The sequence below is a fragment of the Physeter macrocephalus genome, chromosome 13 (genome assembly GCF_002837175.3).
Source record: "Physeter macrocephalus isolate SW-GA chromosome 13, ASM283717v5, whole genome shotgun sequence".
NCBI lineage: Eukaryota > Metazoa > Chordata > Mammalia > Artiodactyla > Physeteridae > Physeter > Physeter macrocephalus.
Genome location: NC_041226.1, coordinates 48,850,025 through 48,873,000, shown reverse-complemented (window position 1 = coordinate 48,873,000; position 22,976 = coordinate 48,850,025). Strand labels below are relative to the sequence as shown.

Below are 22,976 nucleotides of genomic sequence, written 5' to 3'. Positions count from 1 at the left end.
TTCTCTGTAATACTTATTTGAATGTTTACTTGATGATTTAAAGAGCACAATTTTGTTTTCTCAAATTCATTTAAAATGTCCTCCATTCTTTATAGCACAAAGTTGAATGAAACATTCCCCATTGTTCATACCATTTCATGTTTTCTAAATGCACTTCACTAGAAAAGTGGTGAAACTCTCATTAAAGCTCTGGGGGACGGGGGTGGGGGAAGAGTTGCTTCTATCATGGTCAAGATTAAAATCCTTTTGCAGTATCCTCAGATTTATCAGTGTTGTACTGATTATACAGTAGTGGTGACTAAATACTTATTGCGTGAAAGCTTTTCATCAGAAACATACAAAGCTTTGTAGTACCCATACATTGTTATATAACTGTTGACATTAGCTTCTCAAGTATGAGAATGTTTTCCTAGTAAACTGTGATGCGGAAGCTTGAGGTTTCCAGAAGAATTCATAGTTTTAACCCACTAGGGTTACTACACGTGCATACTTTTAGTTACCAGTTACATTTAACTTTTTTCTTAGTTTAATTGCAAGGTATATAGGTAGATACGTTAATTTATGTAGAATAACCATGCCAACAATCTAGGACTGATAGTAGCAACACCCTTGGCAAATTGAGATTTTAAGAGAACTTGCTGTTTTCTTCTAATAACAGTATATTATAGTGATTTGCTTCTAATAACATTACGGTTCACTAGAATCTTGGAAAAGCCAGATTGAAAATTATAAAATACCTCCATTCACTTTCTAGGTTTTTTTTTTTAAAATATATTTTGTACACTACTCATTTTTAACTTTCTGAAAATGTAACTTGTTTCTTATTTATTTATTTATTTATTTATTTTTGGCTGTGTTGGGTCTTCGTTGATGCGTGCAGGCTTTCTCTAGTTGCAGAGAGCGGGGACTACTCTTCGCTGCGGTGCGCGGGCTTCTCATTGCAGTGGCTTCTCTTGTTGTGGAGCACAGGCTCTAGGCGCTCGGGCTTCAGTAGTTGTGGCGCAGGGGCTTCGGTAGTTGTGGCACGTGGGCTCTAGAGCGCAGGCTCAGTAGTTGTGGCGCACGGGCTTAGTTGCTCCGCGGCATGTAGGATCTTCCCGGACCAGGGATCGAACCTGTGTCCCCTGCATTGGCAGGCAGATTCTTATCCACTGTGCCACCCGGGAAGCCCACTTGTTTCTTTTTATTTTAAAAGTAGTGGGACTTCCCTGGCGATTCAGTGGTTAAGACTTTGCCTTCCAATTCAGGGGGTGCAGGTTCGATCCCTGGCCGGGGAGCTAAGCTCCCACATGCCTCGTGGCCAAAAAAACCAAAACATAAAACAAAAGCGATGTTGTGACAAATTCAGTAAAGACTTTAAAAATGTTCCACATCAAAAAAATCTTAAAAAAAAAAAAAGAAAAAGTAGTAGATTCACTGTAGAAAATATGGAAAACAGGAAAGAAGTAAAAAAGGAAACATGGATCACCCACAAATTCACCAAATGGAGAAGTTATTATTACCATTCTGGAGTATTTTTTCTAGCCTTTTAAAAATTATTTTCATGTATAAAAATATTTTGGTGGAACAAAGTTAAACTCATTTATTACAGGCAGTTTTATATCCTAACATTTTTAAACTTAACATTACATAGATAATGCCACTGAGTATTGTTTCTCAAACTTGGCTGATCATTGTAGTCGCATGTGATGCTTTTTAAACTATTGGTGCCTACACCATATCCCAGACCTATTTCATCTCTGGCCTGTGTACCCTTAACATGTTCCATGTATGATTGTTCCATGTATGATTCTGGTTCATAGTTAGGGTTAAAAATCATTGTTCCAAATTTTATTTTGTTTTTATGACCACTTTGTTGTTTCTAACTTTTATTCCTGTAAATAAGGCAAAGTTAAATATTTGTGTATATATCCTTGTCAAAATCCCAAGTTGCCCTCTATGTCTAAAGGGAAGTCCCTGCATTAAGTTATGCCCTGCATCCCAGAAGGAAAGTTTTATAACCAACTTGAATATATAAACTTGTAGATAATTTAACTTTAATAGTTATAATATTTTAATATACTAATTAGTTGCAAAACAAATTCAAAATCACATTTTATGAAAAATGTACTTATTTGCATAAAATTGAAATGGTTGATACATATGTCATCTTCCTAACAGAATGACCATCTTTCGAAAGCCTCTTCACAGTGCCAACACGAAATTGTGAGGTCATTTCACAGGAATCATGACTAAATCTGTGTTAACATTCCTTGACTTTTTTTTAAGCATATTCTCTTCGGTGATTTCTAAAAGTCAGTACTGGTGTTGATTGAGAATTTGCTTTTCAAAATAGCATTTTGTTTTTCAAAATAGAATGATTAGGGATAGACTTTGAATAGACGTATTTACATATATATGGAGAGGGGAGAGAGGGAAGGAGAGAGAGGGAGGGAGATGGCAGTGCCCTAAATTCTTTTTTTAAAAAAATTTTATTGGAGTATAGTTGATTTATAATGTCATGAAAGTTTCAGCTGTACAGCATAGTAATTCAGTTATACATACACATATATTCATTCTTTTTCAGATTCTTTTCCAGTGTAGGTTATTACAGAATATTGAGTAGAGTCCCCTGTGCTATACAATAGGTCCTGGTTGGTTAATGTGTTTTAGAGATGGTAGTGTGTGTATGTTAATCCCGAGCCCCTAATTTATCCCTCCCCACCTTTCCCCTTTGGTAACCATAAGTTTTGCTTTTGAAATCTGTGAGTCTATTTCTGTTTTGTAAATAAGTTCATTTATATCATTCTTAAAAATGTTATTACTTGTTTTAAGGTATGTTAAGGCTTGAGACACAGCTCACCAGCATTACTGAAAGTGTGTATCCATTTACACTGCTGTCCTGCAGCATAATAAAGTGTCTGTTTTACTACAAGCTTGTCAGCATTACTAGTATCATTTAAAAAATCTTTATTTCTTAGAATTCTGTGTCCCAGCCAGGGGGAATACTGAGCTATTTCCCCTGTCACTGTAAATCATAGCTGATTAGCAGGAGTCTTGTCTGGCTGGCAAGTCCTCTTTTTCAGTCAGATCAGTTGTCTTCCATTCTGCCTTCCTGTTCCTGCCTTTGTCTTCCCTGAGGCTCTAGCCTGCCCCTTCCCCCCTTTTGCTCAGACTCTCATATCGATGGGTAAAATCAACAGGGGCTCGATTTGTACAGTTAATTCTACACCTAAACGTAGTAATTACGTACGCCTATGTGTGCCTTGTGGCAGTTGCACCTTAACAGGGGACCACTTTAAAAAACCTTTAGACAGTTTCACCCTCGCAGATCCTTAGAAAGACCTGCGTGCATCTATACCCCATTTACCAGGAAGCCAAAAGATGAAGCTTAAAAGAGTTGGTTTGCATGAGGGCATTTTGCTGATTTGTAGGGGGCTGGGATGGAGTGAAATCCACTGCTTGTGAACAGGTTCTGGAGCATTTAAACACTATTGCTTTTCTACTTCTGCCGCATTCCCATGGTAGCTCCCTCTGATTCCAGGGGTAGGTGAGAAAAGGCGGATTTCTCTCAACTTTGCTACGTGTCTTGTTTTGGCTTGGTTGTTGATCTCTCTTTAAAGGCATTTTCTATGAGTAGAGAAGCATATGCAGGCTTCTCTGGACTACTTGCTTGCTTTAAATATCCGTAAAGTAAAACCTACATTTTGCAAATATACCTCCCTTTACATAAAAAGATGGTGTTATTGCTTTATATGTTTGTAATATGTTAGGGTTTCCAGTTGTATTGGGTATCTCAGCCTCTCTGAGGTCATCTTCTAGTCTCTGAAATTTGATGTATTCCAGTACTATGAAAAATATCATTATAAAAATAACTCTTTATGGTGAATATTTTGTGAAATCGGAAGCACAGTCCATCTGGTAGCAGACAAGATTAATCTGTTTGAGAATGGTAAACATTATTGCATATTTTAAATATGTAACTAGCACAGAACATTTGCCTCCGGCGCTTGACTAAGACGGTGGCTTAGGGTGAAGACTGAAATGAACTTTTTATCCCTAAAAGTCTGTAAGACATGTTCCTCTCACGTATAGTGAAACTTTAATATCTTACATCAGTCACTGACTAATAATACCAATTTAAAACCAAAAGAAGAAAAAAATTAACCATGATGTAGTCAAGATAAGTCTAACAGTTACCTCTTTTTAAAAAAATTTGCAAGTGTTATGATAATAGTTTTGGTTTATGAATTTTGCAAAGAATTATAAACAAAATAATAGATAAAATTGAATCTTAGCAGCAGCATTAATATTACATTGAAGTTAATTTAAAATCTTTAGGGGACTTTACTTTTTAGTAGAGATTTATACTTTCAGAATAACTTGGCAGATTGTACTTAAGAATTCCATGTACCCACCCTACCCCCCTTCGCAGTCTCCCCTATTATTAAAGTCTTGCATCAGTGTAATACTTTGTTAGATTTAATGATTTAATGAACCTATATTGATACATTATTGTTAAGTATCGTCCATAGTTTACATTAAGGTTCATTCTTCGTGTTGTACACTTCTGTGGGTTTTGATAAATGCATAGTGACATGTAACCACCATTGCAGTAACATACAGAAGAGTTTCACTGCCCTAAAAATCCCCTGTGCTTCTCTTTTTCATCCCTCCCCTCCCTTCCCCCCAAGCCCCTGGCAACCACTGATCTTTTTACTGTCTCTGTACTTTTGCCTTTTCCAAAATGTCAATATAGTTGGATTCATAAAATTTATTTTTAAGACATATTTGCATGCTTTTGTGAAGTTCAGTTTGACAGTAAATATAAGAAAATAGGAACAAAACTAACTTCTTATACTTCCTTTTTGGACATTTATTGTTGTGACACTATTTCGTTATCTCATTTGACCAGGTAAATGAGATTTAAGTGGCTGAATATCTTGAGCACAAATATTCTCATCTAACAAATGCGTTTGAGTCTTCAATGATTATGTTATGTGGTAGAACACAATATCAATTTACATGTAACACATTATGTTCATGTTCAAACAAGTTTGTTAGTCTTTTCTTTGGTTGGGAATGTCTGCTATTAATTTTTTAAATGCCCCAATAGAAATGCCTCTGTCCTCTACCACCCTGTAGGAGAATCGTCCCCACCTCTCAGGTATGACCCTAACTTTACAACACATAAGTGCCAAACCAGAATTTCAGATGTGCAGTCAACTGTTAACATAAATTCTGATTGCTTTGGGTAAATAATATGATTCATGAAAGCCCTGAGAAATAAATAGGTCATGGAAAAAGATAATAACTAGGAAATAAGGAAAATTTAGGATAAATTTAAATGCCTGTATTGAATCTTTTTAGAAGGCTGGCATTTTCAATTTGAATGTGAAAGCATAAAAACATAAATGTAAAAGCACAAAGAGTCCATTATGTTATGCATATGTTCTGAATTTTCTTAAGGAATCAATCATTTCTTCAACTAGTACTTGAGAGACTGAGAAAAAGCAGTTGAATTAAATATTCATTGAAATATCTTCCTCTTTAACTCATTCAGTCCTTTTGAAACCAAGTTCCAGATTGCACACATAGGATATTTCTACTTGTTGCCTTTTATTCTCTCATCCGTACTTTTAGAAAAATTACAATTTGTTTTTCCTTTTTTGAGTATACTTTGCTTTAATTTTTTCTTGGCCAGGTTTACAAATTCACACTTTTACAGCAATTGTAGTTAAGAGTTTGCTCTTAATATGAAGAATAAAGAAGAAAAATCACTGGGCTTGAAAGAAAGGTGAAGGATGTCCATCGGGGCCCATGCGAGACAAATTTAGAACAATAGGCCTTCCTTTTTAGTAAAATAACACAATAGAGAGGAAAGCGAAGTGCTTTGGTTCTTCACAAATTGATGTTTGGTGCCTTGCACACTTTGAGCAAAAACGACTAGTCAGAGTTGAGCAGGTTGCTTGCTTGAACCATGGTGCTCATATTTTTAAATTTTCATTTACTAATGCAGAAAACTAAGACATGCACCTATTGTGAATTTCATGTACAAAGAGGAATTCTACTCTTTAAATAAAGTATATTTGCATTTTTAAATAATGCAGTATAACAAAAGCTCAGTGATAACAGGATATGGAGACACAGTTTATTCCCTTTTTTACATGAAGTGCACAGTAAGTTTAAGCACCTCCCATAGAAAGTGCACATTCGACTACTCACCAAGTCAGTGAAACTTACATAAACTAAATTTCTACCGGGACACAAGAAACAAATGAAGCTCTACTATTTCATCTTTATTCCCTTTTTTTACATGAAGTGCACAGTAAGTTTCTTTAAGCACCTCCCATAGAAAGTGCACATTCGACTACTCACCAAGTCAGTGAAACTTACATAAACTAAATTTCTACCGGGACACAAGAAACAAATGAAGCTCTACTATTTCATCTCGTGATAAGGCTGTTGAAGAATAGCCAACATCCCAAAACGATTATTTAAATATATTTATGTATTATCGTCATAATGGATACAAACTCAACTATGGATTGATAGGCGATATTTATATAGTGGAATTAACAAATCAGACCAGTCAATTAAAATGCATTCCATCAACTAGTACATGCTTATCCTGCGGGCCAATCTAATTAAGCTAAAAAAGATAGAGAAAAAAGGGCTTCCCTGGTGGCGCAGTGGTTGCGCGTCCGCCTGCCGATGCAGGGGAGCCGGGTTCGCCGCGGAGCGGCTGGGCCCGTGAGCCATGGCCGCTGCGCCTGCGCGTCCGGAGCCTGTGCTCCGCAAGGGTAGAGGCCACAGCGGTGAGAGGCCCGCGTACCGAAAAAAATTAAAAAAAAAAAAAAAAAATAGAGAAAAAAAATTTGAATCAAGTCAGATGACTGTCTTGTGCGTTTTAAGAGAGGATGTGTTTGTTTAAATTTTTATGTGGAACCGGAAAATGCTTACAATATTTCTACATGTTCAGCTTACTTTTGTAACATATATCTGTTTGGTTGTTTAGCAAACACTGCCCCTCTACAGTGGCTGTATTCTGCGATTCTGCCTCAGAATATATCTTATGCTGAGTTCATGGAGCTACAGTAGTAGACCAGGTTCTGTTTGGAATTTTAGTTCTAAAAGGGGAAGCTCATTTACTTCCATCCCACAATTCTCAGTATTACTTAAAAGCACTTAATGACCTAAATTCAATCTTTACAACAGTTGTGTGAGTTTGGAGTTAATATTACTCTTTTATAGGTGGATAAACGCAGACCTAGAGAATTTTAATGATGATACCGTGACTGTACCGCTAATAAGTAACAGGGCAGGTCATGAATTCAAGTCTTTTGGGTCCAAATCAAGTTTTCTGTCTCTAATGACCACCTAACAAGCTATAAAGCAGATTCTTATAACCGTGAAGCCATGAGTTTTGTAACAGTAGGCAAGTCACTCTGCAATCTTCTGAACGCTGCCATGAAATGATTTCTCAAAAAACTTTTATAAAGTTGAAAAGATAAAATTAAACATAATCTTTTTATGCTTTAAATGCTGCTTGCTGGCCTGCTGGCTCCCTGGCTGGCTGGATGAATAGATGAATGGAGAGATGGATGGATGGATAGATAGTTGGACACATCCTTTTTGTGTGTGTGTCTGTGTGTGCACATGTGTATATGCATAAATATTACGATAGTTCTCTGACAATCCCTGATGCCATTAAAGATGAAACAGCTTATAAATCTTGGATAACATTTAGCAGAATATTACCCAGGTGGTCCTCAACCAAACATAAGAGTCTCTGGAGGACTTTCCAAAGATGAGGTGGTGTCCATATATATTTTTTCTCCTTTTAAGATTACCAGGTGATCAAAATACATGGCAAGCCTTAAAAACCCATATTCCCTTGAGGACTGTAATAAGATTCAGCTGATGGCAATGGCTGACTGTAGGAAACGCATCAGGTACTCTGAGTACTCACACAGAGAAAGTTTTAGATACATTTTTGCATTTATTCAACAAAATGCCTAAAGCTGAAGTTACATTTTAAAACGTTTATTCAGGAAAAAGAGGATCTCATTAGAACAGCTCACATGTAATCCCCAGATCACTGAAGGGAATATGTTCACTAGAATATTGTGCATTATATTTTATTGAGTGGATTATTTTGAATCAAACTGGCCTTCAGACTTTTGAAGAAATATTATTATGCAGCAGTATAATCCTATTTATATTTATCTTTAGGTTTTTTCACACACCTTTTCTTAATGAAGTATATTGTTACATTTACCTTGTCAGACTTTCGTGTGTGTTCATGCATTTATTTCTTAAGGTATGAAAGGCTGAAAAATTACTTTATTGTGGACCCCCTCCAAGAAATATTATATCATCTCTTGGAAGATGAAATTAATTACTCATTCTCTTTGACAGAAATGCAGCGTGCCCTTCAATCTTCACATCCTTAGAAGGAATTCTGTTTCTGTTGATAATATTAAACATAGTTTAAGTGTTTGATCATCTTTTCTGCCCCAGGGTCATCAACAGCAAAAATTCAGCTAAAGTCACTGCTCCCAGGCAAAAATCTTGATGGGCTTTTATTTAAAACAAACAACAAAACAACAGCAATGCTTAGCGGATGCTGCTGTGAGTCGTCCATCAATGTTGTATCAAGAATTGAGTAGTTAGTGACCAAGGGCAGAATTTTAGTATGAAATCGTTTCTTTGTTCTTTTTTACAAAATTTTCTTGTCCTAATTGTGCATAAACTTTTCTTTGTGATATCTGGTCTTTTCAGTGTCCCTGCCTCTTAGAGGCTGTTTCCTGGTAACATAGCCATATCTTTTCTCACTTTCTCAAATCTGTGTAGTCCTTTTATTTAATTTCTAACTGCTCTAAGTGCTGCTTGTTTGGTGTTTTCCCGTGGTTTCCCCAGCTTTCCTTCTCTCTCTTGGCTGCTCTCCCATTGCTACACGTTTATGGATTCATATCTCGGAACCAATGTGTTTCCATTTTCCACTTTCCAAAAGCCAAGCAATGAATTCTAATAATGATTTCAGGATCAAGCCTTTCAGGTCTTTTCTTTTTCCTAAAAGGTGGAGGAAGCGTATACCTCAACTGTTTGGGACACATATTTATGCAGTATTGCTGGTCTTACGTGTATGTATGTGCAGCGTGAAGCTGGAATTATGGATGGTTTACTGGCCACATTATCACAGTAGAAGTGATTGGTATGGGCTATGAGAATATATTATGTCAACACTGTAAACGGATGAATGGTATGATCAGGGTTTTGTCCTCTTTATACTGATGAGGCATTGTTTTTGGATATGCTGGCTGCATTGCAACTGCTACGTGTGAAATAGGAACCAGCACGTGCCTCTGTGATGTTTACACTTATAAATTCATGCATAACATGTCTAACGTTCCCAAATAAGATATGTCTGTTGTCCAAAGGTTTGGTTGATCCTTCCTAATTTGTATGAGCATTTTCTGTATTTTGGTTTGAGCTCATGCAAAAGCTATGTAGTTCTCACGTATTTGAAAGCACCTAGGGGCTCTTAGTATTGGGTCTTCCTAGCTTTCTGGTATATAGAGCAGAATTACAAGAGGAGTGCTCTTCCTCTATTGTTGTAAAACAGCTTAAGGAGTCGAATTTTTTTTTAGTGAGGGATTAAGCAGATACCTACAAAGTATGGACTCGTGTTCATAATCTACAAAAGTCTTAAAGAGTTTGCAAAGCTCAGTGAAGCTTGATGCCTCAGAAGCCGTCTATTTACAAGTAAGCTCCATGTTTACCTCCTGTATTGTCGTAGTCTACGAAAGCACTCTTTCGTTTACTTTATGAAATGTTTCTACAATGATGAATCGCACCCCAGCTTTTGGTTTATAAACCTGTGTTAGAACCTTGTGTCTAAGTGTAATTAGGAAGAAAAAAATTAGTGATGGAAATAGTCACTATTTCCAAAATTAGAATTTTGGAGAGAAATTAATCAAGGCTATATTTGAAAGCAGACTTATGTTTGATAATTTGTGCTTAATGACATATTTTATAATTTTAATGACAAACCAACTGGGATATTTTATGAAAGCAGCCTCAACAAAGAATTTCTACATGGGTCTGACATACTAATAAGAAACATCCTACATTGTTCTACAGAGCAATTAAATGATAATACTGGGTACAAATTGAAATAGTGTTCTAGTTAGAAGAGTAGATAGTGCTAATAGCTTTTTATAAAAGTTGCTCTGTTTATGGTGTTTCTTTTCTTTTGTTTCTTAATATCTGAGAATATTTAAATTCTTGTTTCTCAATTTCAGCACATGAAATGAAATCTTGTCATTTAGAATTTTATGCAGTAGATATTTTGGATACTTCCTTTTGATATTTTCTAATTCTTTTCTTTTGGTGGGTAAGTAACCATGTTAGCTTAGAAGCAAAAAAAAAAAAACAAAAAAACAACAACAACAATAAAACATCAACCCATTTTCCTGTTCAGTTGATCTGGTACCATTGTTTAGCTTATTTTCTTTCTTTTCTCATTGTTGCTAAATAAAATGCCCTGGCACTATTGTATTTCCTGAATGGAGCTATAATTTATATTCTATAAAGAAAGATTTGAAGAAGCATGTTTTTGTTCCTTTAAGTGTATGCTCAAGCTTTGAGGGGACTAGCAAACCAAAATCTTTTATTAAAAAAGAATGAAATGAACCAATTTAATATAATTTTAGACACTGTTGTTCTCATACCATAGTGAAGCTGAAAAAAAAAGGTTTTGGTCTTCATATAATAGAACAATAATGTCTACGTTAGCCTGGACAAATTAGATATAACCAAAAATAATCTTTTGTAGTCTAACTCTCTGTGAAGGCTAGACGGACACCTGCTAATTTGGGGGCCATTTTAGGCCTTGGATATAGACATTTAGTAACTATTTCTTGAATTTATGAGTGAATAGGTATAAAAATAAATTATATTCCTGCTCAGTAATAACACACTGAGCCCATTAGTCTGGGTGATATCTTGTATTCTTTATTATTATTTATTATTAAATTTTGCTCATTAAAACTTGAAAGCATGAAAACACACTTGGACAAAATTGTTATCATTGTCTTAAATTACACAGCACAAGCATAGGCAACTTAAGATTTACAGAATAGGCTTTTCCTAAAATTATTTCCTAAAAATGTCTGTTGTATATTATAATAATAATGTATATTGAGAAAAACTTTTTCATTGCTATGAGCTCAGTTATAATCCAGTTATTAGAAAAGGTTTGTGTTCAGTAATTTAGCAAGTGGGTGTGGGAGGTTGGAGAATTTTATGCCCTGTTTTAATGCTCAAAATGAGAATGGTGCGATGGCTCTTGCACCAAATGTGAAAGTTGAAATGTCGTGGTGAATTTCCCCCGTGTTGTTGCCGGGTAATATTATGCCTGCAGATTATTAAGAGTATTGAGTAAAGGGTTAGAATCATGAAATTGTAGAATTTTAGAGCTGGGAAGGCTATTTAAGCTCATCTAATCAAAATTCCCATTAGTTTTTAACCAAGGAAACTGAGACTCTTAAGTGCAGCGATGGGTCAGACAAACAGAGCGAATGTTTTTAATTGAAGCGGTTGTACTTATGCTGTCTTAAGAAGGTAATGTTTTGCATTCTGAACTGGTCTTTCAGAAGATTTTATGTAAAATCGCTGTTCAGTTTTAGGTTCCTATGGCTTCTTTTCTCCTCCGTAGTGTATTTCCCTGGATTTTGACAATGATGTCTGTCGCTCTCCCAATCGTCTTACTCTGTTGTGCTTTTGTACTCTCCCCTTTAATTACGACGACTGTCCGAGCGGTTCTTCAGATATTTGGAGAGCGAATTAATGTTCTGTAGCAATAAGAGAAAAATTAAAAAACATTCAAGTCATCAATCATATCTCTGTTTTTCTCCCCACAGCCTCCAAACGTCCACAACTACCCCGATATGGAAGCTGTTCCCCTGTTGCTAAATAATGTGAAAGGGGAACCCCCGGAGGACCCGTTATGCGTAGATCACTTCCAGACACAAACTGAGCCAGTGGACTTGTCCATCAACAAAGCCAGGACATCCCCCACAGCCGTTTCCTCCTCCCCCGTTTCCATGACAGCGTCCGCCTCCTCCCCTTCTTCAACCTCAACCTCTTCGTCGTCTTCTAGTCGTCCAGCCTCATCCCCAACTGTTATAACATCAGTATCTTCAGCATCATCTTCGTCAACGGTATTAACTCCAGGGCCCCTTGTTGCCTCTGCCTCTGGTGTGGGAGGCCAGCAGTTTTTGCACATTATCCATCCCGTTCCGCCTTCAAGTCCCATGAATTTACAGTCTAACAAACTGAGTCACGTTCACCGCATCCCCGTGGTGGTCCAGTCGGTGCCTGTTGTCTACACAGCTGTGCGGTCACCTGGAAATGTGAACAACACTATCGTCGTACCACTTTTGGAGGATGGGAGAAGCCATGGCAAAGGTAAGAGACGCAAGCAAGCCTTGATTTATTTCAGCAGTAACTCTTCATTTATTCAGTGAGTGGACCCTAAGTCGCAGGCAAACACACTACATCCGAGGAAGTTCTGTGCAGAACGACAGAGGAGCCAGCTGATCCACTTCTGAGTAGAGCACGGTTTAGTAGAAACTAACCTCATATTTATATAGGTATATGCTTCAGTATTACTTAGTCCATATTTCTATATATCAAGTCATTTAATGTCAGAATTCAAATCCCTATATTTGCAAAGTATTTTTACCTTCAAGTGCTCAAATAGAAAGTTCAATCTATAGTCAGCGTAACTGCTTGTGAGATGTAAATGTGTAAATCCCTCGTAGAGGTTAACCACTGTGAAATTTTTAAAAAGTGTGTCAGGATGTTTCTTCTTTCAGTTGTTCAGACTGGAACTTATTTGTCTGGCAATAATATAAAATTCCATGAAGTTCCAGTGGTTGGAACCTGATCATTCACTTTTGAGTAACTTGTAAATTAAGTTGCCATTAAAGTAATTCTAAAGTTAGGTGTTTGGCTGCAAATGTGTTACGTAGTTTGAGTTCTGTTCTTCATACAAGTCTAAGTTTTTATTTTAAATACAGGAAGCCTCCATATGATAGAAATAATTCAAAATGCGGTATTAATATTTCCTTCTGGGGGTTAGAAGGCAGAAAGATACTTTGTTACATGACTATGTAATAATACCAAGTTAACTATGTATGATAGTTAGACAGCGGATCATGAAGTTATTTTTCTTCTTCTAAGTTCTTTTTGTTTCATTTTTAAATAGAAGGAATTGTAATAATATCATGGTGTTGATTTTTCTTCCCTTTCTATGAATCTAAAACAATAAGCCACCCTTCTATAGAGATGTAAAATGCCTATAATCATCAACTCATTTGTGTGTATTTTGTCTTCAGAGCCTAAAAATGACGATGGATTAAGACTTAGATTGCATTACTCTTTGCTTTGATACCATATTACTTCCAAGGCCCATAATTAAAATATGATGGGTGAATACATAAAACACTGCCTTCGTGTAAAATACTAGTAAACATAGTTGTTTTGGTTCTTGTATAAGGTAGGATTCAGTGCATAGGAATAACATTTGGTCGTGAACTTGGAGAAATTTTTGCAAACATACATTACAAAATTGTGCGTTCATCTTTTGCAAGTTACTATTTTATCTGCAGTGAGTTTCTTCATAGCACATGACAAATTTCATCTTCCCAGTTTTACCACGTGAAAAATCTTGTGCTTTACAGCAGTCAGAGGTTTAAACTGCAAACTTGAGATCCAGACGCTCTGCTTACCTGACAACCTTCTTTTTCTTTTTTTTTTTTTTTTTTTTTTTTTTGGTGCTTTTATGGGCAAAGGCCAGGAAGTAGTCCCACCACCATCTTTGTGAGCAGGTAGAAGAAAAAGAGGAAGAAGTGAGTCTTTACATAGATTTTTCTTGAGTCGAACCTTCTTTGCTATTACTAATACTTCTGATCCAAATGAGCTAATTGATTTGAATAATAATAACATAACTAAAGGCCACATTAGGTATTTATTTTCTTTTATAATTTACAGATGTGCTTTAAATTTTTTAAGAATTAGGAATTAACAACTAGAAAAATTATAACCTTGTGTATTACATTATATATGTGTATATGTGTACACCATAGAACCCAATCTTTTTGCAGTAACACTTATGAAAAATATTGCTTTTATTGTGAAGGTGATTGATAAGGATTTTAACACTGTTCATGACCTGTTTTTACAATTTTCATGCTCTAATGAAGGAAACAAAAGAGATTCTCTTTTATTTGCCATTATTTTATGGGAGAGATTACTTTTATTTAAAGTTTACTGCCAAAATTTAATTTTCTGGAAAATTTATCTTTGCAGAAGAACTGTGTTAAGTAAGACTCATGCTGTAATTTGTTCTCTACATGAGTGTATTTGTTAGTTTCATGCAGTGTTTTCTATTCAGTAGTTTCCTCATATCAAGAGTAAACATTTATATAACCATAAACACACTAAACTGTAATGTGGATGTTAACAGCATGAGATTTGGGATCAAGGTTGTATGGGTTAGAATCCTAGTTCCCTCACTTCCAGCTTTGGACTGGGCAATAACTGGGCAAAGTTATTTAATTTCACTAATCTTCATTTTCTTCAGTGGTAAAACGGGAATAAAAGTATATATCTTTGAAGATCATTGGGAAGATAAAGAGCTTATGTGTAAATGTCTAGCACTGATCAACTATCAATAAATGTTTGCAGTTATTTATCATTATTATATCCCCCCCAAAAAGATACCTGAAGCAATAATGTTCAGAAATTTTTTCTCTGTCTTACAAAAACAGAACGTTGGAGGAAAAAAGACTTATTGAATTTAAAAGTGAAAAACTGCTTCCAAGAAGTTGGTATAGAAATGCTTCTCAAAGTTGTTACAACAGATTATAAGGGATGAGAGTTTAGGATGAGAAAATGTCTGGAAAATCCCATACTTTCTATGTTTATTAGTTTATATTAAGTTTTTATAATCCCCACGTTCTACAAATATTGCTACAGCATTTTATAAGTTCTTTTTATTGTTTAATTGATTAATTAGATGATGGTAAAATTGTCTAATGGAGGAGGCCTGCCTCCCTCACAGAATGAATAAAGGAGAGGGCATTTCAGTGATTCCTCACGTCTTTATTTTGCACATATGCACTGGGCACTGGGCCAGCAATGAAATGGCTGGGTGATAAAGGGAGCCCTATTTCCATTCTCGAATAGGACTTGTATATCTGGTATGGATGAGCAAAAGAAAATACAATGGGGGAGTTGGTTTTTCGAAATGCTACAAATAAAAATACAAAACTAACTCTTATAAATGTAGGTGATTGTACTAGCTAATTACCTTTAAAGTTGGTATAGCATATCTGGTCTGTGGTAGAGAAATAGATTACCTTACATCACACTACACAAGGGACTGTGAATGAATACATCTGTATCTAAAATAACATGAATTGAGTCGTTTGTCCATTCAGGTATTTATTGAGCATCTCTTATGGATCAGGCATTTTATTGGCACCAGAGACATAGTGTTGAGCAAAACAGATGCTGTTTCTGTCTCAGTGCTTGTAGCCTACTGGGAGATTTTGACATCAAACAGAAAAATCGTACAATTAACTGATAACTGTGGACAGAGTTGGGTTAAAATGTAGACCAGCCATGGATGTGCCTAGGGCAAAGAGTTTAATTATAACTGCAGAGAGAGAAAGTTGTATATGACAAACGTATTTTCATACAGGGTGTTATATGTGGTTGGAAAAAATGTTTTTGCTGTGATGCTTAGAAGCGGGTGTTCGGGGCTTGGCAGTGTGGTGGGCTGGAACTTGCGCACGGTGTGCTTGGAAGTGAAAAAGCCTTCTAACGAGGCGAGAACTCCAGCCTATCCAGTATTTATGGACTGTGGTCTAAAGGAATGGCAAGTCGTCAGCTAGCCCAGGGCACCAACAGATCTCAGTTGGGTCTTGAATGTAATCTGTGATATGAAGGAAAATGGCATGATGTTCTGGAAGGCACAGTAAGCACAGTGTAGGCTAGAACCATCAGAGGGGTGCTGTCAGAGAAGGTCTCCAGAGGAAGACATTTTTCTGCTTGATACAGGACAAAGTAGCAGTTAGCCCCTCGAAGTGATAGTGCTGAGGGGTAGAAGGCTCTCCACGGAACCTGAGACCTGTTATTTATAAACAAGACCCTAAAGGGATTATTTGACCTTGTAAAGGAATTTCACTTCAGCCTGGGGAAGTTTTTTGGTAGATTTCCCAGGAGATTTTCATTAGTTTTTACAGATATTTAGCAGCAGGAAGCATAGAAGGTCAAAACAAATCACAAGCAAAGTGATTGGTTTGTTATTGCCTTGATGGAAAAGTAGGCAACTTTTATGGTTCTCTTTTCCTTCCTTCCTTTTGATCCACTATTAAGGTGAGGGAAAGAGCGTTGAAGAGAATGCAAGTGAAGAGAGCGTTTCTCAGAGGGACTCATCAAATGTGTCAGAAGCTTCTAAGGGGCAAAATAAAATAAGGACTAAGAATGGAGCATTTTGGGAGGATGGAGTTTACTGGTGACACTGTGTCAGTGGGGTGGTGGGGACAGAGGGCGGACTGAAGTGAGTTCATGTTCAGATGGGAGGTGAGGCAGGGGTGACAGAGTCTAGACTCTTTGGAGTACTTTTGCTGGAAGAGTTTTGGAGAAATGGCGTGATAGCTGGAGAGGCATTTATGCTCTCAAGGGAGGAGTTTTAAAAGAGGCAGAAAGTATAGCATATTTGTATTCTGTCAAGAATGATCCAGTAGACAGTTGAAAATGGGTAATTCTAGAGAGGGAAGAATTACAGAAGCAAAATTGTTAATTGCACATTAGTTGCTTATATAATTTTGTGGAAGTAACCTGCATCTTGCAGTAATTAACCCGACTTCTAAAGTCAGTTTATTAGATTGACACAAGTTTTAGGAAAAAAGATACATAATGGAAAAGGAAAGAAAATGCAAAAAACAGCAGATAATGATCTAGGATTGACAATGAAAAACAAACAGAAGTTCAGCAAAATGTGGGTTCCACTGAGAATTATAAAAATGATACCAGCATTAATATGAATATAAGATCAAACATTTCTCATTCACCACATACTGGAATGTCCAGAATAATTAAAAGAAAAAGGTAACCCCCAAATAATTTGTTGTTTAAAGACATTTTAATAATTGAATATTAATAGATATTACATTTCAGAAATGCAGAACACTTAAAGAGCAAGGCCGTAACCAGTCTGACCATCCAACTAAAGAGCTAAAAGAAAAAAAAGAAGGATTTACTTTCTCCCTCCCATATGTGAGCTAGTCCTTTCTCCATGTAGCTAAAGGAACAGGTAATATCACCTTGATGCCCAGGAAGGAGGCTCGAGCAAAGGTGTGATTGACCGGTGGCTTTGAAACAGCCAGAACTGAAAAGCCAGCTGGGTTATTTCACTGTTGCCCAATTTTCTTCCCTGACCACTGTTGCATCCTTCTTTACTACGTTATATAGAAGGTCTGTTGGTCTGTCTTCTCCCCCTTTCCCCATATTGTCTTCTCCTTAGCCCCCCAAACCCACCGGATGTCCCCGTGACTGTAAAAAAGGAGATAGCCCAGCAGAAAAAGCTCAGCTCGTTTCCTATGCAGTCACATTCTTTTTCCTGAAAATGCAACCCTGGCAGCCGAGCCTACCAGACGTTTTACAAAACATGTTTCTTGCATCAAGACTTTTTCTTATAATGGTGTCATACTTGAAAAATAACTCATTATGGGTCATAAGTGCATTATTCCTGACCATATATTTATAGGATAAGATCCTTGAGTTTAAAGTACTTTTCCCCCCAGATGTCTGACTAGAGCATGTTGTTACTGCTGTTAAGAAACCAGCAGCCATTTGAGCATGTCATTTCTTTCATCATCTCCTTTAATAAAAGCGTGTTATTTTTCTATTATTTTTAGAGGAAGTGAGGAATCCTCCAAAACTATACCTTATTCCCATAGCACTGGTTCAGGAATTTCAAAGGGCCGTGGCTGTGAGCAAATCTGAAATACTCAAACCCCATTTCTTCCTATAGGCTTCTGCTTTTCTCAGCAGCCCACGGAAAGAAGCCACAAATGTATTTTTAGTCCTAGGCCATTTATACTTGTGAAGGGAAATCTGGTCATTGCAGTGATTGCTGCAGAGCTGGTTGGAGGTTGTGACTGTAGCTCCTGACCATCTAATGCAACCGGAGTTTTGCTCCCATGAAACTCTCCATTTCAGATCTCTTTGTGTCGCCAGTTTTCTTCTGCTGTCAGCTTTCCCAATGTTGATGTTTGTGGTATCTTATTTCAGGTCCAGGTTCATTTTGTCACAGACTTGCTTCTCCTGTCTACCTTACACATGACTGTCCTCTTTTAGTTCACCATTCAATGGATTCCTGGTGTCATCTGTCCATAGGACCAGAATAGTCCAGGGCAGCTGACTTATGCTCATGTATATGGTTGTCTTGGTTTCTTGAGTGGTTGAACTACCAGAGCTTCCTTTGGTAAATGTATTCTTCTACTTATGCTTAATTAAGTATGATAACTACTAGATAGAGATTCCTATTTTAAATCTGAATTTAATGTTTATTGACAAACCATCTAGTTACTCAGTCTTTTATTGTTAATTTTTTAATGTTGCTTATTGGGAAGCAGGACTAGATGGTTGCTGACTTTTGGCTTCTTCTTCTTCTTCTTTTTTTTTTTTGGCTGTACGCGGGCCTCTCACTGTGGTGGCCTCTCCCGTTGCGGAGCGCAGGCTCCGGACGCGCAGGCTCAGGTGTCCCCTGCATCGGCAGGCGGACTCTCAACCACTGCGCCACCAGGGAAGCCCTGGCTTATTATTCTTGAATTTAGACTTTGATAGGACTTGAGTGTTTTATTACTGTCATTACATGTCAAATAGTGAGAAAGGCAGCCAATATTTATGAAAAACTGAATTTTAAATAGGAGGTCAGGGCTTCCCTGGTGGCGCAGTGGTTGAGAGTCCGCCTGCCGATGCAGGGGACACGGGTTCGTGCCCCCGTCCGGGAAGATCCCACATGCCGCGGAGCGGCTGGGCCCGTGAGCCATGGCCGCTGAGCCTGCGCGTCCGGAGCCTGTGCTCCGCAACGGGAGAGGCCGCAACAGTGAGAGGCCCGCGTACCGCCAAAAAAAAAAAACAAAACAAAACAAAAAAAAATGGTAAATAGGAGGTCAGAATATTTTATATAGATACGTTGGTCATTTGTTGTTTGTTTTTACCTGATTTTCAACAAGGAGTAGAAACTTATCCGTATTTTTTCACTTCTGGGCATCCATAGGAAGTTGAATGGATTCCATCCAAAAAAGGGCTTCTTATGCTCTTGTTTGTCTGAAATACCCGCAATCTGTCGACTCCTCTGTTTTATCTGGCATAGACTGGGTTAGGTCTAAAATTTGATGATAATAACTGTCTTGAGAGAGGAGACAGAAATTGTATGTACTGTTCTAAGAGAATTAGCAGAAAAGAGAAAACTGTAAATGTAAACTGTAAAATGTCAAGGAATGAGTTTGGCTTTTCCCCTGCACAGTTAGATAGTAAATAAAATTACAAAGGTGAAAAGAGGAGAAAAAAGTATGGCCTTCAGAGGGCATCCACATTAAGAGAGAGGTGATACTTCATTCAGAGATAGATATTATGTAAGGAAGCAAAGATAATAGACAGGAGACAAACCCATTCAATAGATAAAGTAGCTAAAGCAAGGGGTTACCAAAGTGGAATTTGTATCCATTCTGTTATAAAGTGATACCTAGCACACCATTTTAATTTGTTAGGTCAAATGCCTCCTATGATAAAGTGGTCTAATTTATATTTAAATAGATGCTTAAATGTGATATATTACTAGTATTTAGTCTAAGGTTAGTCTCTATATTCATTTTTCACCACACCTGAAAAGTTTTCTCTGATAATATTTAACACATTGAACATTAACATACTGGATCTTGAAATATAATATCTTTCCTTTCCTCTATAGTTTCCTTTTTTAAGAACAAGTTTTTTCTCTCCTGAAGTCATGTTCTATTTAAATATAAAGCTTCTAATTTCAAATAGTACAGGTGCTGTTATGCTGCAAGGAAATTCTTATTTTACATATCAGATTGCAGATACTTATAGGATTCTTTTGATGATGTTTGGACTTATATTCTCATTGCAAGAAACCTTTGGGTATTGGATGGATATATCTATATGTATAGAGATATAGATATCTGGCCTTATCTGGATATGTCTATATAGATATAGTTATTTTTTGCAAATGGGCATTTTATCTAGTGGCTCTTAAGACCTGGAAAGAACAAATGAAAGAAGGAAGAATATAAGATCCAAAAGGGAAACTTGGTCTTAGAATCCTTGCCAGCACTGTTTTAAATTGGCTTTTTAATTATTTATAACCCTCTGGCTGTGGTTTCTGTCTCCCGATTTTTTCTCACCCCCTCAACAAGAATTCTTTTTCTATTCCAAGCTCTGTTACTATTTTCTCAGCCCCTTCTCTCTGCCGGTTCTTCATTGTTAATGGAGAATTTGATTAACGGTTCTTCCACTTTGTGTTCTTTAGAAAAGAACAAATTGATATTTGTCTTTCTGTCTAATAAATAAAAGAAGAGCTACCAATTTACAGAGTTATCATTACGTACTCCATCTTTCCTCCAGCCACCTTCATGTGGGGGGAAATGCTACTTTGATCATCGGCCAGTTGTATGTGTTTTTCATGACCAGGCGTCTTCACCATCGTTTTTCTTCATTTTATCAACAGATGTTTTATGGACCAATTATATGGCCAGAAATGTCACTATGGCGATTTTTTAAATAACTTCTCTTAAGAGCCTGCTTTTTAGTGTACAATACACTAAAATGATACTGTTCACACTGTGAGTCATTTTCCAGTTGATGAATCTTGAAATCAGTTTATTAGCTTATAATTAGCATTTTAAAGAAATTAAATAGGATGCAATTGATTAAGAAATATGAGAGTATCATCCAAATAAGTATTATATCATGAAACTTTTATTCTGTCGTGCAAATGCAGTACTGTGTGTGTCTGTATACTGTCTGTGTACTGAGTCATATTGAAATACGTATTTCTTACTGTAGTTCCTGTCTAAAAACTTTGAACGAGACTACATGGAATTCCGTCACCTTTCATTCAGATTTTTCCCTCTTCCTTTCTCTTTTTTTCCATCTCCCTCTCGAATACCCTTCTTGATTTCACCTTCTTTTCTCTACCCTCTCACTCTCCCATCTCCCCTCCCTTTCTGTCTTCTTTCTTCTCCCAGCTGTCCTCCTCCATCTCCCTCTACCCTCACCATTCTACCTTTTCTTGAAGCTTGATTCTTCTTTCTCTTCTTTATGTAACCAAATCACCTATCCCAGAAGTGATGTATTATGGAACTAAGCAACCTATAGTGAAAATGATAGCCTTTGTACTGCCATCTAGTGGTGGAATTTTAAAATATTGTGATCGGAAAGAGTTGGAGGAACTCTCTGGAATCAAGTTATTTCTTCTATGATTGCTCTCGGGTTTTCCCAGCTGGTTTAGGGTTGGCAGGGAGTGCGGTGAATATGCTCTTTTAAAGTGAAACTTGAACATGAATTTGAAACCTAACTTATCTACTTTGTTTTAAGAAGCATCCCTTCTACTCACTTGTCCTACTTGCAATCCTGCACATTTGTACGTGACTTCTGTTTAGTAGAAATAAAATGCTACTTTCTATGTATCTGTGCTTAGTTTTTTTTGTAACTATGGATTGTGTTTGTTGGGTTAGTGGACGCACGTATATGCCGACTTGTGAACTATTAAGTTTTATTGAATGTCATAGAGAAAAAATAACAAGAGAGTTATGTCTGGGACAGCAGGACTGCAGGAAGACAGAAAATAGGAGAATTTGGTGAAACTGATAACTGGGAGTAGCCCTTGGAGAATTCATCAGAGAACCGCCTTCTCAATAGCTAGGGACTTAGGAAAAGCTCAGTAGAAACGGAGCAGAATTCGAAAGATAGTCCCATGGTATATGGGTTTCTCAGTTTCTCAGTGCAAGAACGATCTAGTGGGACTGGGGTGACCTACAATAAGAATAAACTTTTCTGTTGACAGAAACTGTAGTTGCTTATATAATGCAGTATATACTATTATAAATCCTCACTCACAGGATAAAATAGGCTGACATCTCCCAAAATCCATCTGGGCCTCATTAGCTACAATTTTTGCAACACATTGCATTGTGCCTGACACTAGTAAATGTTCAATAAATACTTAGTGAATGAACAAATGAATTAGTTAATGTAGGTGCAGTGTTTTATATGAGGTGCTCAGTTAGAATGCCACGGCCAGTGCTGGTCTCTAGTTCTAAACCCTAAACATAAAAGGAAGCTTCCCCTGTATGGTGAAGTAGAAGAAGCAACCACATAAAGTGGAAACCAGCAGGGTTCCTCATATCCTCACAGTGTGGATCCTACCACCCCTCCCCCCCAGCTGTTGCCATTCCACTGAATATGTCTCATGTCTCAGCCACCATTTCCATGGCTTTTCATGATGACAACTCTCCCTTTATCCATGTAGTTTCCTTTTCCTGGACGGCCTTTTCTTTCTCTGGAAAAAGACCTGGTTCAGATGCCTTCTTTACTAGAAAGACACATACCAAATTGTATTACAATTTATGCCATACATTAACACATACACATACACATAGATATACATATATGTAAAATATATTCTCTTGGCTCAATATATTTGATTCAAATATATATAATATAAAATTTTATTATAATGATATCTATATCATGGCCTTACTGCTTTGTCCAGTGTCTGGCACACAATGAACAATAAATGTTGGCAGAATGAATGAATATCATTCCCAGAGCTGTTACTCTCTTATGTCAGTGAGCCATCTGTAATTCCCTGGTGTTTTTTTTTTTTTTTT

The 22,976-nt window shown here is 36.9% G+C and overlaps 1 protein-coding gene across 29 annotated transcripts in view; it reads left to right on the top strand.

The window, feature by feature from the left end:
* KLF12 (KLF transcription factor 12) overlaps positions 1–22,976 on the top strand; it is a 589,904-nt gene that overhangs the window by 422,454 nt on the left and 144,474 nt on the right. For all 29 annotated transcript variants that reach the window (XR_008619026.1, XR_008619027.1, XR_008619028.1 and 26 more), the window contains one exon: positions 11,907–12,453. Coding sequence is in view for 26 of the 29 variants with exons in the window: in XM_028497474.2 (XP_028353275.1) it covers positions 11,907–12,453 (547 nt within the window). In the remaining 3 variants the exon portion in view is untranslated. The remainder of the gene's footprint in view (positions 1–11,906; positions 12,454–22,976) is intronic.